Source organism: Cyanistes caeruleus, chromosome 5, assembly GCF_971803275.1.
Source record: "Cyanistes caeruleus chromosome 5, bCyaCae1.hap1.1, whole genome shotgun sequence".
In the NCBI taxonomy this organism is placed as follows: domain Eukaryota; kingdom Metazoa; phylum Chordata; class Aves; order Passeriformes; family Paridae; genus Cyanistes; species Cyanistes caeruleus.
Window position 1 is genome coordinate 51,651,860 of NC_141705.1, and position 16,823 is coordinate 51,668,682.

The window sequence follows — 16,823 nt, forward strand, 5'->3', positions numbered from 1 at the left end:
TTCCTAGTTCCTTGGATATTTGATTTGAAATATTGAGTGGGAAGGTATGGCAGCTGAAACTGACTAGAAAATTTCGTAATTCAACGGGGCTCTTTTAATGTGATGCACAAAGCACTCTGCAGCCCATGGCACAAGCATACTCCTAATCACAGTGCTCTTAAGACTTCAGTTTAAATGATATCACTTTATGTTGATTGTTCACTGGCTTGAGAAAGTGGCAAAACCTAGCTGGAAGCCTGATGATTTGGACAAAAAAGGGTTTGAAAATATTGATTTTCTTAAAAGCTATGAAATAGAGCTTCAGCTTTAATTTGTGTGTTAAAATCTCCGGTGTCGTAAGTGAAGTTGTGTTGATGAGTACAGCTAAAAGCATGGCTTCATGAATTCACTTCAGGTCCCTTCCTAACAAATTTTTGTGAGTAATGATTCAACTGCCCTTTGCCCATGGGCAGCAGCAAACTCAGTCAGTAATTAGAATTATCCATGGAAACGTTCAGGTTATCTGAGTCTCTCTATCCTCTCATTACAAACCTTCTCCTCAACGAGTGACTCAAGTGATTCACAGCATCTGCTGACAGTCAAGCCCTAACTCCAATGAGCAAGATGCAAACCAGCCAGCATTTGAGCTGTTTTCCATAACTGTGAACATAAATATGTTTCTAAAACAATTTACAAATATGAAAGTCCAACATTTGTCACACAGGAAATTATGATTGTATTTAATGAATAGCATAGATTTGAGGCTTTTCCCCTGCATGTATATCAAAAAGCAAAATAGGAATTTAGGGGTAAAGGAGGACACGTGGGGAAAAAAGAGTCCTAGACTCAAGCCTCTGTTTATTAATTTAGCTGGGTTATTAGTTAATTTAATTACTACTAAAATACTTCCCTACCATACTAGATCATTGAGTTTCTCATTCAAATTGCATTGTTGTAAGATCTTTAAAGGTTCTCTACTAAAAAGCAACATACACCAGTAGAGATAGTTTCACCAAATAATAGTCAACTGTATGACTAACAGAATCTTTGTCTGCTTTTCCTCCCCTTTTTACAGCAAAACAGGTTTTTCCATTAAATACGTTGAAGAGAATTAAAGAAAAAAAATGAGACACCATGGTATGTGTGAAAATACTACCTCTAATTTGCATCTCTGGGAAGCAGTCTCTCCACATTCCCCAGAATTCTGGTTCCACTCCAGTTATCAACCAACTATGACAGTGGAACAACATTATGCAAATGGAAATGTTGCATTTCCTTTGTTGTACTGCAGCAACAATTGTGATAAAATTATGTCTTGCTACTTTATATACTACATATATAATTAAGGCTTCGAGGTGACCTAACTGCAGCCTTCCAGTACCTGAAGGGAGACTACAGGAAAGATGGAGAGAGACTTTTTTACAATGGCCTGGAGTCACAGGATGGGGGGAAATGTCTTCAAACTGAAAGGGAGTAGGCTTAGCTTAGCTATTCGAAAGAAATTCTTTATTATCAAGGTGGTGAGACACTGGAACAGGTTTCCTAGAGAAGCTGTGGATTCCCCATTCCTGGAAGTGTTCAAGGAAGGGCTTTGAGCAACCCGACCTAGTGAAAGATGTCCTGCTCATGGCCGTGGGGTTGGAACTAGATGATCTTTAAGCCATTAAATATTCTATGTGTCTTTATTTCTTGAGAGGTAGTAAAGTGAAAAACAGAAAGGAGAGCAGTATATCCTGACTTATTTAGCACCACAGTGTTAAGCTGTTTAAAAAAAAAAAAAGCTACACTGAAATATGGCAACTCATATTCTTAAATTACTAAATTGGATCATAAACACCAGTTTCCCAGAAAACTACACTTTTAGCACCAAACCAAGCTTAAGCTTCACTTGATACTTGATTTACTGATAGTGAGCATCCTTGATTACATATAGATTCTGTCATCTTGTTTCAAAGCTGGAAGATGAAAAAATTTAAATGCCTGTCATTAACATGTCAGATTGGATCAGAGAAGACATCAGTTTGAAGAAGTAAAGGTTCACTTAGTGCTTTTGAGATAGAAAGGCAAATGCACGCAATTATGTCAATATTTAGATATAAAGCTGCCAATCTGAATTATAAACATGTATAGAGCTCCACTAAGTTTTTGGAGTGCCAAAATCAAGCAACCATCATATGTCTTACACGTTTCTCATGAATGAAACTGTGACTCCTGAAACAGATTGAAAAAACAGCAGAGGGCATTATTTTGCTCTGTGTGACCTGCATAGGAATTTATATTTATCTTCCTTAGCAGCAGTTCGCCTGAGGCCACTGTAGGGCAACACAACCAGAATGAGAAAATCCAAAAGAAATGACCAAAAGGGCCTGATAGCATTCCTACTGGTGTCACAGAACCAGCTTATCAGCAAAGCCTAGAAATCCCTGAAATGTCCCTAAGCCACTGCTGTAGCAAGCACATCTCATACACATGGAAAGCAATCTTCTGACAATTCCTGTGGTTCATGATCAAGAACAGGGAAAATAAATGAATCTGTTTTAAACTGGTCCTGTGAGAGCCTTCATTGAATCCATTTTCAAAGCTAAATCAAGTCTCAACAAATGCTAGAAGTGATAAAACGCAGTCCCATGTTATGCAGTTATTAACATAGACGCTCAAAAACCAGAGAGACATTTTCACTCAACACACATAGATCCAAATAATTCTTCTTTTAGTCAGCTATTATTTTTTCTTCTCACTTATACTACCCCCCTTAAGAAGGTGCAATAGAAAAAGAGCCTCGTAAGAGGCTTCTGCTTGATTTACAGTTTCTCTTAGAAACGATTAAGCATATACTTTTCTGATGGACCTAAGTGGAATCAGGCTGTCTTCCCTATGCTATTTGCTTCCTCATGGCTCCTCACTGGAAAAAAAATGTCACAATCAAGGTAGCATGGTGAGATGTGAAAAGCAATTGTTGATGGATGTGAATATCACCAGAAAGCCCAGAGTTGTGCTGGAAAGCCTAGTGTGCTCTCCAAGAAGTGACATTAGCCACTTCTCTTGCCTGTCACACAGGCTTATCCCTCAGGCCATCTGGGTAGAGAGCAACTAAAAGAATTACTGTGATAAGACACAGATAATTAACAGTAAGAGCAAGATTTGTGGTAAAGCACTGCTCCCTTGAGATAGTTTTAGCTTCTCTGCAGAGGGCTGCTGCTCTTTGAACTAATCCTGTTTGTGAGATGAAGCTCTACAAGATGCAGTGAGAGCCCTGGTCACTTGACAGGAGAGGGACAAGAACACCACGTGCTTCTCTCAAAGAGCATTTATTCTCTGAAATCCACCTGGTTCAGGTGTTCAGCAAACAGAAACTTTTGTACAGCATGGTTACATTCAGGTTATTTTGATGGGAAAAGGTGCATGGACGAAGTGTGTACCTAATATAGGTATTGACAATCAAATGAGGGGAGGCTTGAATCAGTTTCCAAGTTCAAATTGAAGACCACTTACTATGTTCTGCTGATTCCAGCTCCTATTTTAACAGCCAACAGAAACCTTGTCATCAAAGCTGGAACAGAGTGAACTTGGCGCAGTGTCATGTCTGTGAAGCCAGCTGGGGGCCCAGGGCATGTATTTGGCACAGCTGGGCTCCTGCTCTGCCATCCCACTCCAGCAGGGCTGCTGCAACAAGATCAGCCTGGGACCACTCTCCCTGATACCAGAACCTGCACCACAGACTGCTGCACGCTGAAGATGGTTAATGCAGGCAGTGAATATTGATCTTGAGCACAGAAATCATGTGGTTGCTACAGCAACTGCTATTTCATATGGCACATCTTCTGGAGAGGTCAAAGACACCCTTCTTGAGAAGATGATCTCTACAGCTACCTGGAAGGAGGCTGTAATAAGGTAGGGATTGACCTCCCCAGTAACAAGAAATAGGACAAGAGGAAATGGCCTCAAGTTATGTCAGGAGATGTTAGAAAAGTTTCATTCACTGAAAAGGTGGCCAAGCATTGGAATAGGCAGCCCAGAGAAGTGGTTGAGTCACCTTGCCTGGAGGTATTAAAAAGACAAGCAGACACAGCATTTTGGTTTGTGATTGACTTGGCAGTGCTGGATAGCAGTTGGACTTGATGATCTTAAAGGTCTTTTCCAAGCTAAATGGTTGTATGATTCTGTGCACTCAAAAAAAGAAGGCAGCTGTTTTCCATTACCCTTGAGTGAGACTTGTCTCTTGCAGAACTCATTCCTGGCTGACAAACTAACAGGCAAAGAGTACTCCCACTGTTTCTGGAATTCCTCCACTTGTTGGCCAGACTATCATGTAAAACTTGGTTGGGAAAACAAGGAAATGCTGTGTTTCAAACAGGTTAGGCCTTTAATTTAAAACTATTCTCTGCTCCTTTACTTCCCCTTATAACGTTGCCAAGCAAATGGAAATTTGAGTTCTGAGAGCAGAATTCAGTTCACAGTAAATAAGAAAGCAGCCTTTCAAGAACAGCTTGCTCTTGGTAAGGGGTAGATAGACACTGGCTGCTTGCCCAGAGGTCCTTTTGCCTTAAGAGGGACAGAGAATGGGAGAGAAGGCCACAGTGAACCTTTACTGCTAATTAATTACATAAGGGTGAGGAAGATGAAAAGTTATACACTACCATAGGATAGGGAAAACATGGGTTTTGAATTCCAAATGCAGTTCCATCAATTCTTCATACACTGTATGAAAATATACAGCAAAATCATAACAGGCTGGCAGATCTGTTGCACTTGAGACATGGATTTACAGATCTGGGTGGTTACCACCTTCAATGAATTCATTTGAATCCCTGTCTGCTAAGGAAACAAGAATGCCATACGTATTTTTCCTTGGAGCCATTTGAGTTGTTATACTTTCTATCTTGCCAATCATCCATTGCAAATAAATAAAAAACATTCCAGGCCCACTTCCATTTCCAGACCACCAAGAATTAAGACCCCTCCAGTCTGTGTTATGCAGTGGTCTGATAAGTACTGTAGAGAGTAGGGTGTAGCATTAACACCAGATCTTGAGGCAGAAAGAATGGTTAAAAATAAATCAATGTGCCATTGTGGTGTTACATCTCAGAATTAGATGAGGGAGTTTTAGTTTTCAAGGTTTAGAAGGTGATGGAAAATCTACTTTTTCAGCTGTGTCCAGCTTACCAGTTGTGAATACACAATTCCACCTTCCAGCTTCATAAGGACATAGGACGATGGCAAAGGGGGTTTATTATTACAGAGTAGGTGTATGAAAGGTGATATGGGTAGAGAATGAATAGCTGGATTTTTCCATTCCAACAGGCTTCCTGCTGCTCAGGATGCAGAATAGGTTAAACCTATCACTAATTTTGAAGCCATGGAGGATAATATTTTCTTAAAAATAAATTAAAAAAAAGATTTTCCTTTATTGAAAGACCTAGGTCCTGTTCCTGACCATGGGTGACCCTTACTGTTAGCTGTGCTTTTGAATTAAATTCCACCTGCACATTTGGAAAACACTTTTATGGCTAATGTCTAAGTTATTTACATGTATATCTACTGCAGTTCTTTAAGGGCACACAACAAATGTAGGAGTTTATAGCGGTAAAAGCTATCCCCATATGTTAATTAAGAGCAAATAAAACACATACATTCACAACACAAATAAGGCACCAGCAGAATAGAGTCAAGCTAGTATTTTTTCTCTCAATGGGAGAAACTACAAACAGATGAGACTCAAAGAGCGGGCAAAAAGAAAAAAAAAGAAAACATTGCATATGCATTTGTTTCAATATGATATAATACTGAACAATTAATGTCAAATTAAGTAGACTAAATGGTTTATTAATTACAAAATAGATAATTTATGACTCTTGATTCATTCATCTACATAATGTGTTATTATATATCAATAAAACATTTTCTGTTGATTATATACTTCATGTATTCATCATACCAACATTTTTCTAAGTGTTGTACATTATTTATGTAATGTATCACTAATTACTGCAACACCAATTTTTTCCTCTTTTCAGCAGCCTCTTCAACTCATTTGTGTCAGGTCTTGCCAAACTAATTAGGATGCTGTGAATCCCATTATTTGACTACATTTAGATTTTACTTTGGTTGAAAAAAGAGATTGCCCTGCTTCTTAAACAGTTACTAACAAGTGTAATTTCCAGCTTTTTCAGTGCTGTCTAATGCACACTATTCAAGTGCTGGCAAAGTGCAATAAACGAAGTGTTAATAATTACCTGTAAAAAGGGTTACTGGCTGATGCAAACAGAACATAACACATATTTCTTAACTTTATCACACATTTATCACACATTATTACTTGGTAATTATCAATGAGCTTACCTTAAACACCAGTTCTCCTATCAGGCCATTCCATGACCCATCATCCTGAGGACTCCCATACTTGTGATCTGGTGCTACATAAATTTCGTATTTAAAGCCGAGGTAAGTGGCCAAAGCTTCCAACACGTCTATTGAGAAGCCCTGATACTTCTTTGGTTTTCCCAGAACATTTTCAGACACCATGACAAAGGGCTCTTCCTAAACAAAAAAACAGAAGAGGAATCTGTTAATAAAGCAATTATATGCCATGTTTGGGTGCTAGAGTTTTTTTTTAATTAAAGGAGGAACTATTAAAATATTATTTATACAAAACTTTCCTAAAACACATTATTAGCAGTTCCCCTTACATTCTCTAAAATGGTATTATTTTTTTGTATTTTTTTTTGTTGTTTTGGATTTCCTTCAATAGAGAAATTTTATTTTCTAGTATATAGTTCAGAAGTAGATCTTCTACTGTAACATTTCAACTGAAATGCTTTTTAATAATGCCTGCTGACCACACTCATGGTCAGCAAGACAGATATACTCTCAATGTCTGGCCATAAATATGGAAGATTCTTCAACATTGCCATTTTCCTGGGCACACACTGTGTGTAATACAGCCATTAATTCTTGTTGCAAGGAAAGAAAAACATGGCACAACTGAAAAATGTATTGCTGTTGTCCTTCTACTGTAACCTGAATATAGGCCAGTTAAATTTAAATAGGTCTATCCAAAGAAATTACATTTGATTAATTTAGGGACAATCAATTTTAGGAATTAAGGCTGTCTATAAGAATGATTGGTGAATATTCATCTAAAATATGACTGCCATGAAGGATACAAATAGATACCAAAAGCTGACACTGAAAGGTCAGATTTTCAAGCATCATGCTTTTCTTCTTACTTTTCCAAACACCTGAAATAGTTTTCTCTATTTTGTTATTAAATTGCCTCTGCTCTGTTACTCTTCCTGTTGTGCAAATAATTTTTAGATATTCCCCTTCACATTTTTTTTTAAAAAAAGATATATAAAACAGATCATACTTTTAAGGAAAAAAAAATATATATATTTGCCACAGACAGATTTCACTTAGGTTTGTTCTTTATTTGCTCTTAAAACACTTGTCTAAGTACAGCAAAATATTATATCATCCCCAAAAGCATTAAGGTGCTGTAACACATAGGTAGTTTTTTAAATATGCTACATGTCTTTCTTTTAATTCATTACATAGTGCTGTAATTTTTTATAACAAATTCTGTTAACTGAAACATCTGTCCTGAGGGGAAAAGTTTTGACTTGTCATGGCTTAGCCAGCACAAGTCCATGAGACCACTCTGTTCTGGTCTGCAAAACTGACAAGCAGATGGAGGAAAAGAAAATTGATTTTTTGCAGCATTTGTGGCCTAAACTTGAATTGTATCTACAGTGGCATTTTTGTTGGTGTATAAAATATTCTTTTATTATTCTACTACTTATATCTGTAAATTACTTTGAAGCCAGAGTATTTTTACCGTTTTTTCACTAATCCTATACCTCACTAATATTTTTAGCTTGCTGGAATGTCCTTCTATATGAACAGATGTCAGTGAATTGCAGGCAGGATGTTCTTGAAATAAGAAAGCATCATTTGTAAATGCTTGAGTAAGTATTCTCAAGGACAGCCACATGCTGATGATGCTGCCAAAGAAGAAAGAATGAACCAGACTGCACTGACAGGATGGGTTTTTTTTGACTCTAAGAAAACACCCAAACTCCAAACTCAATAGAAGTACAAATAGAAAACAAACCAAACCACCCCACCCCTGACCAAAAAAAAAAAAAAGGGTGGACTGTCTAAAGTTCTTATTTCTAGTTGTTAGACAGAATTTCTTTCTTCCATGTTGTCCAAGATCAGTGAAATTGACTAAAAGTGGAGGAGAGAAAGTAAAATGAACTTTAAAAGTAGTTTTCCAGTGCCCAGTGTCCATGAAGATTGAAGAAAATGAGACAAAGTTGATGAAAGCCTCTCTTAAATGAGAGCACAAAGTGCATTCAGCTTTGCTGATCACCTGAATGATAGATTCCACAGAATATAAACTCAAAATTACTGGAAAGAAATGTTTTGGCAACAAATAAAAATGGTAGTTTATCAATCTAAACACACTATGCACAAAATTCTAAAGAACTATGTGTACAAAGGATGTTTTAGAAGTTGATATTTTTCATATTAGAAAGGATTAATTTTTATCACTAAATTATTTAGAAAATAGTTGCTCATAAACTGATTTTCTATCCAGTTGTTCATTGTAGTGATTTAATATGCCATTTAAAACACAGTTTGTCACAACTAATATCCTTATTAGGATTTAATAGTTCTTTATTAAGCAATGTAATATTGTTTGCTGTTGAGAGATTTACAAAAACCCCCAATGTTCAGTGTCCTATATATATATGTAATGAAAGGCAAATAGTCAATCAGATTTATGCAAAGCAACTAACATTTTTCAATTGTTGTTGAAGTCCGGAGCAGCAAACCATTAAATTATATTCTGAAGAAAACAAAACCAATCTACTGCCATGATGCATTTTGTGCAATTGTTTACATTTCTGAGAATGCACGGAAAGAGGACAAAAATATTTGTCTTGATATTTTCCCCTCATAAATGCTGCAGCCTGAAACTCTGAAACTATGCCAGTTTTTTGGGTTTTTTTCCACTGGGAGGGTGCTATGGGAGCTACGGAAAGGTGCATAAATTCCTACAATATGGATGTTAAAATGATTGTCTCCATCCTTGACAAAGTTGAAGTTGCAGGAAGAAAATAAAGCACAGAAAAACAATGAGGACAATGATGAGCTTGTAGAAAGTAGGTGTGAAAATCTGATGAGCTAATTGATGATTCTGGAGGTAGAAAAAATTCACCTGGATGATGAAGATTCCATTCGACACCAATACATTTAGGAAAATCCTGGTACCCTTTTTCTTCAAAGCAACTGTTAATTCAGACTATGCAAGGTCTTTATCAGAGAATCCATACAATTGTCAGCCTTAGAGAGGCTCAAAACTCCCATGGACACCATTCCAACAATCTGCTCTAACATTTACATGGTGCACACAGCTGCCACCCTTCAAACCTAAATTGTCCCAGAATACAGTGAAGTGATCCAAGGAAGGCTGCTGCTCCTGCTTCTCCTTTTCTTCATCTTGGAGACACCTCCCTAGGGGATTTATGAGCCTCTAAGGGGCAAGAGCAGACTTCACAGCTTGTAAAGCCAGGGAGGTCTGGAAAAGCAAACAAGTCACAACATTCATGACTGAGGAGAAAAATAAAAGAAAATGAATAGGTCACACACCCTTAACTTCTTTTTTTTGTAGGGTTGATGATCTGCCTCACTGAATGTCTTAGGTTGCAATGCAAGATGTAACCAAAAGGATATATTCTATTACCAGCTGTTAAAACCAGGTGGGGCAGTGTCCTTTATCTCTTCCATGACCCATCCCTCATAACCTCCAGGGCGAGAGCTTCTGTCAATGGGCCATTGAGTCTCACTGCATGACTGATAAAATTACATCATGCCATTGTGAGATGCTCCACCCAGGGGGAGGAGCCAAGCATTCCTGCCTGGATACACTCTGAGCTTTAGAACAGCACAGGCAGCCTTTCTCCACTGGATTCCCAGAGGAAGACCAGACCCTTCTCTGCCACCACTGGACCTTCAGAGGAAAACAACACCCTTCTACAGGATCACTGCTTCAGCAGAACCACTTCTGTCACTCCAGGACGACTGCAGCCACCACTTAATCTGACTGCTACCAACACCCTGCCCAACAGGTATCAGGTTGTATTCTGACTCTGACAGTGGTTTTTGTACTCCTGCATTTTATTTTAATTTTCCTATTAAGATGTAGTTTGGTTTTTTTTATGCATACTAATAAAGAACTGTTATTCCTACTCCCAAATCTTTGCCTGAGAGCTCCTTAATTTCAAACTTGTAATAATTCAGAGGGAGAGGGTTTACATTTTCCATTCCAAGGGGGGCTCCTGATTTCCTTAACAGACTTAACACTTAACAGACAGTGTCATTCAAACCAAGACACTGAACTGCATAGGCCTCCAGTATATGTAGGGAATGGCTTTTCATCCAACCAAAATGGAGATCCTTTAAGAGAGGGGCTATTTTCATTCAACTTCACCTTCAACATGCCCCCTTGTCAGCTGAATGCAGCACTACTAAGCCTGTGATAAGGGCTCCTTCTCAAAATAGCTCCACAGTTATCACTGCCTGGTTTCTTCTTGGGATCAAAGCTGTGCTGCCCTGACCCAAATGAGGATGGGTTTAAGACTTGATGGATTTTACACAGGACTGTGGATTAACCGTGGTGGACAGCTAAGCATCACACAGCCAAAACCACCTGCAGCAAAATGAAAATCATCAGCAAACAGGTAAGGGTTATATTGGGGAAACTGTGCATATTGCTTTTTACGGCTGTAGAAGACAAAGTCTGGCTTCAGAGGTGATTATGTCCCCCAAGCAAGAGAAACCACAAAATGCTAGACTGGCACAGCTTAGGAAGGATAAAGGTGAACCCAAGATTAAGGCAACACGGCATAAAAAAGGGAAAGCATTGCGAAGATGACATGATAGTACAAGTACTTTGGGAAAGTAGATCAAGAAAATGTTTGTCTCCAATAAATGTTTGTCTCCCTGTTATCATGTGTTTTGGAGAAGAAGCTACAAATTAAGACTGGTAGATGTTAACAATATGCTACATATTAAGACTGATATAATTTAACATTCCCAGCATCCCTGGAAACTGGTGTGAGATGGCATAGCATAACCTGTGGGTCCTAGCCATGTCCCCTCCTGGCTACTGAAAAAATTAACCATGTCCTACCCAGAACCAGGACAGTTTGCTAAATGCTTCAAGAGTCTAAGACTTAAAAGTATAAAATACAGTTCTTATTTACTCTGATGAAATTCTCAAACATACCAATAATTTGGATAAAATATCGGGCTTGAAGTAATCATTTTATATTCTTTACTAAACCCCCTAATCAAGTTAAAAATAGGAAAGGAGAGAAAAGCTGTTGGGCACAGAAGACCTTCACGCTTGAAAACAGAAGGAACAATACTCAAGCTAAACAGCAGAAAAGAACAATTAGGCTGAGTTTAACTTGGTTGTGTTAATTAATTAGACAATCAAAGAGAAACATCTGTTTGTAGCTGTGCTACAGATGTGGATGATAAAGTCAAGCAATAAATTCGAGCCTTAGAGGAGGCAGGGAGGGAGAACAAGAGAATGATTGCTTTTCAGAAGTTCAATTCCCTAAACCCAGAGTCTCTGTTTGGGATGATTTTTAGCCAGTAGAACAGTAACTTTAAATTCCAAGCTTTGATAGTAATCTTTTAGTTTCTCAATGAAAATCGAGTTTTAAAGATCCAGTATTTTTGTGCAGAAGCTCTCTTTTTGGACAGATTACAGAAAACTTTATTGAAAGAACAGAAAAGTTTCTTTCAGGTCTTACACACAGCACTCTAAATACATGAGAGTAAGAAAAAAATTGTGTTTAGTGGGCTGTTTACAAGTAAGCAGTGGTCTTAGCTCAGCTGTTCATGATTTTACCCGTGCCCACCACCTCATTAGGAGATCACTGGGCAATAAAGTAGATTTTCTCTCCAATTAGAAGTGTGGATTCTGTGGCTTTGAGACTAATTTCAGGATAAAAAATGATATGAAGCTATGATATACTACTCTGCTGCACTTATTTGCGAAGGTCTTTTGCTTATTCTAAATATAAAAATGCTAAAAAGCTAGGATGTACTTTACAAACTAAAAAGCAAAAGCAGAACAGAATTATTTGAATTATTTTCCTGGTCAACTAAATCCTCTTTACCCCTTAGCATGGACAGAAACTTCCTAGCCAGGGCACTATACAGAAAACATTGGGTAAAAAAATGGCTTTTGAGGTTAGAGAAACTAATCACTACTGGGATTTACAATACAAATTAGAGCTCTGTGGGAGCTGGGGGCATTTAGCCTGGAGAAAAGGAGGCTCAGGGGGACATAATTGCTCTCTACAAGTACGTGAAGGAGGTTATGGCAAAGTGGTAATTAGCCTCTTCTCCCATGAAACAAACTATAGGACAAGAGGAAACGGCCTCAAGTTGTGCCAGGGGCAAATTACTTTGGATATTAGGAGAAATCTCTTCACTGGAAGGGTTGTCAAGCTTTGGAGCTGGCTACCCAGGGGAGTGGTGAAGTCACCATCCCTGTAGATATTTATTGGTGTAGATGTGGCACTTTGGGACATAGTATAGTGGTGGGCTTGGCAGAGCTGGGTTAATGGTTGGACTTGATGATCTTAAAGGTCTTTTCCAATCTAAATTATTCTGTGAAGAAAGTTTTGAAATTAGGTAATTATATGGGTGGTTAGAATTCATAAAGCATATGGAAATGACCTCTGAACACACTAGAATAAAGTACTTCCACAGTGGCACTCCATTCAATAGGACTCCACATTCATTAAATTTTCCCTCTTTCTTTACTGAAAGTAGCGAGAAAAGAAGAAACAAAAGAAAAAAAAGAAAGTGAGAAATGAAGCTCAGTTGTGGCAAGACTGTCAATCTGTGCTTGACACTGACTCCAGAAACAGTGGACAGGCTCATTAAATGATTCCCATAGCCCAGGCTGAGCCTTGGCAATCTCATGAAGTAAATATTCACTCTGACACTTTAAAAACTCCTGTTCCCTGCAAATGTTAAGAAACTGCTCCCCAAACTGAAATTCACACTTATTACTAGATTTCTCAACTCCCTTCCAATGGCTGCTGGATGATCAAACACAGCCATTATAACCAACAAGAAACACTAAGTCTGATAAACTATGACCAAAATATTTTCAAGCACAGGATGCCATTGTCTTGTTGCTAGGCAAAATCACTTTCTCCTTGACTCAAAAAATAATTAATGGCCCCTTTTATGTGTTAATCATTTCCTTCCCGAAAAGATCTTGGTGAAATACACAGCCCCAAATACTTAATTTCCTCAAGTGCTTTATTGACCGCTGTTTTGGGGATTTTATTTGGCCAGGAACAGTACAGCAGCTTGTTACTTTTAATTGAACAACAATGTACATTAATTCATGTTAGAATCAGTGACCAAAATTTAATTGAAACATTTCATTCTTTCATTACAAAAATTCTCCCACTATCAACAACTATAAAATTGCACCAAAACATTACACAGCACCTACCTCCTAATAAAACTAAAATATAGATGAAGGATTCAAATCTACAGGATCTTGGATAACTAAATATTGTGCAAATGGGCTGTGTAACCATATTGGCACCGAAACCCACCACTCTCTGATCCTGGCTGCCTTTTCTACAGCAAGAAGCTCGTTCACATCCCAGAAACTGAATACAATTTTAAGGGGATTTTACATATGGCCTAGTCTTATCCATGTGTGTAGTCTCTCACTTTTTCGATATTTTTATTGTCATCTTCAATTAGACATGAAGTTTGTTCTTTCAGTTACAGTACTTCAAAGAGTATTTTTCCCTGTGGAATAGTATGATCTGGATTTATTAGGGTCTTTAGTTTAGTCCTATTTACAAGAAACGAACAAAGAATGTTAGCTCCTCTTCTCAGCCCCTCTTCCTCCCATTTCTCAACAATGGGACTAAAACTTCTTTCAAAGCAATCTATGGCAATGGTCTATTAGGATGCTGCCAAGCTTTGTGTATTGATTTTAATTCACAATAACTTAATGCAGGTAACAGCTCTTTCTGAACCACATGACAGGAATATGGATTGAGATTGGAATTGATTGGAGTGTTGTACAGTATGTCTAAAGAGTACAGTGGTGGCTTTAATGCAGATAGTTCATATACCTGAATTAGCAGAAGTGTGGAATGGGTACATTAACCTGCTGGGAACTACACTGGACTCCTTCCAGCAGCCTTGCAAGGAGTTCATAGGCAGCTGTGTCATGCAGTTCATCTCCTTTTCTATCTTGCATGGTATGAAAGGATAATTACAGTCAGAGCAAGAGCCTCTTTCTGTTTCAGAACTGTGAACTGTGAATTTCTCTGGAATGCAAATATGCCCACAGAGCAGATGGGTAAGGGTCAGTGAGAAGATAAGAGCCAGGGAGCCCTGAGAAGTAGCCCTTGACATGGAGATAAGTGAGGTTGGTCCTACCAGACTTTGCACTGCACCTACCTTGCTGTCAAAGCTGTGGCCCCAGCCAGGTCCCAAAACATTTGAATTGCTTGATATCCACCTTATCTAGTATATAGTACCTGCTACTTTAGAAAAATGGGTTGAAAATAACAATAATTGGGAAAAAAAGGGAAAAAAAAGGTGCTGGGTTTCCCAGCAGGCTGTGAGATTAAAGCTTGTCAAATGAATGATCACAGTAGTGAATACCTGTAAGGTTTATGACCTGTTTTAATATAAGCTAGGTAGCTCAAAGGGACATAAAACAGCTATTAAAAAAAGCCTGTGCCCAGTCAGTAGCAATTTAAACCTGGCCCTTGTACAAGTGTGGTGGTTGGAAGAGGAATACAAAGACAGGTTCTGCCTCTACCGAGGAATATTGCTTTCTGCTTTTGTTATAATGATTTTAATTGTTACTATTTTGAGTACTACTGTAGTCCAATATACCAATACATATATATATATATACATATATACACACACACACAGAGTATAATACATGCCTTAATTAAAATTATTTTATTATTTATCTTAAAAGATGGGCACTAGGGCAGAGAAAGAGCTGCCTGATGGAATGAAGAGGCTTTACAAAAGTCCACAGCATTCAGTTATGAAAGTGGGGAATAGGATCAGGACTGCATGAGAAAAATGATCACCAAAAATATTGGGAGAAAGTAATAAGAAGCATTATCTATGGGACTAGTGCACACTATTATAAAATAGTTATTCAATATTTAATGAGGTATCCTGCACATAATCTTTCCTGAGGTTGATCTTTGTTGTACAGTCATTCACTGATGTTTTTTGTCCTGACATTTTTAATCCTTTATCACTTCTGACAGTGTGTTCCTCTGCATATTCTTAAACACTGTCTTATTTCATCTTTCTCATGACTGTCCTTTCCCCAGTCACTCTGAGTTACTCCAGCTTTGGAAAGAAATTTTTTTTTTTTATTTTATTTAAGTCAGTATTGGAATTCAAATTCCAAAGACCGTTTCAGCTTTTAAAACCAGGCCTTAGCTTCGTATCTTTTAATCTTCTCAAAGTGGTAAATTCAGTAGAAAAAGGGACTGAAGATGCAGACCTCCTGCCAGCTCAATGTCCCTAAAGACATCATCTGCTTTCAGATTTCTTTCTTTTCTAATCTGGGCAACAAATATTCATGAATTTAATACCAATCACTGAGAATTAGTCCACATATGATAACATTTTCCGTGGTGCAAATGATGTTTCTTAATTCTTTTTTCTTTCCATGCTTGTCTACCCTTCTGCCAGTCCTTTCACTACGTCACACCCCACAGTGCCCACCTGCAGCCAAGGGTGACCAATCTGCAGCTCTGTGCAAGTAACCCGAGCAATAACTCTCAAGATACTGTGTATAGGGATGTATGGCAAAGCGTAATTCTGCATGGCTTGCTGTTATCTGTCTTTCCTTTATCCTGCCTGCCTTCTCAGGACCCTCCAGATATGAAAATACATTCCTGTTTGGGAGCTGTTTTGAATTTTCATGCAGCGTCACAAATATCTTTTATACCATTATGATATTACACCTTATGCACTTTCAGGAAAGGCTCTGTACTTTTCAGTCAAGGTTTTAATGCCTTAAACAGGGAAATTCAAACTCTTTTCTTTTTTGAACAACAGGGGCTTTATAAGAAAATATGATTTTACAGATATGTGTTGGCCTCTTCATTGTCAATGGGCTAAATCTCATTCCATTTCCAATGTTCATATGAATAATTCAGTAATTGTTGTGGCTAATAAAATGGTTTTATGAGAATATCTGCTGTATTTTAGGTCTTTTTCTATAAAAATGAACAACCAAAAAAGAGAATAAACTGAGACAGCCAAAATGGGTATATAGCTAAATTTTTTCTTGGGCAATTGTTCATTCAAGACACTCTGAATTTGTTCGAAACAGCTATACTGACCTTTGAGTGAGCTACATTTCAGAAACTCAGAATACATATCAGAAATTCATCAGTAAGTGATTTGAACTTAGGAGCAACTTGTCAAACACAAAGTCCAGACCTCAGCTTCATGTGTGGAAGTAGTCCAAGTCAGAGGCATGTGATATTTAAGTTAGATAAAATAAACCTTTTCTAAAAGTGTAGAAAGTGTGGTACTAATCCAACTCAGATTAAAACACTGAGTTACATGTACACAAACATGACCAAAGTTCTCCTCAGAATAAACCACAAAGAAATATTTCTTATTCCTATTTATGCAAAGGAGAGCATTCACATTAACTTGCAGAAGAGCCTGGATTCTCTGCCAAGTGAAACCAGATGATTTCCAGTTTGGGACTATACTGTATTCTG

General features: G+C 37.9%; 1 protein-coding gene across 7 annotated transcripts in view; it reads right to left on the reverse strand.

Moving 5' to 3' along the window:
- Positions 1-16,823, reverse strand: part of GRID2 (glutamate ionotropic receptor delta type subunit 2) — a 672,274-nt gene that overhangs the window by 119,679 nt on the left and 535,772 nt on the right. For all 7 annotated transcript variants that reach the window (XR_002864118.2, XM_023925816.2, XM_086888568.1 and 4 more), the window contains one exon: positions 6,319-6,516. Coding sequence is in view for 6 of the 7 variants with exons in the window: in XM_023925816.2 (XP_023781584.1) it covers positions 6,319-6,516 (198 nt within the window). In the remaining variant the exon portion in view is untranslated. The remainder of the gene's footprint in view (positions 1-6,318; positions 6,517-16,823) is intronic.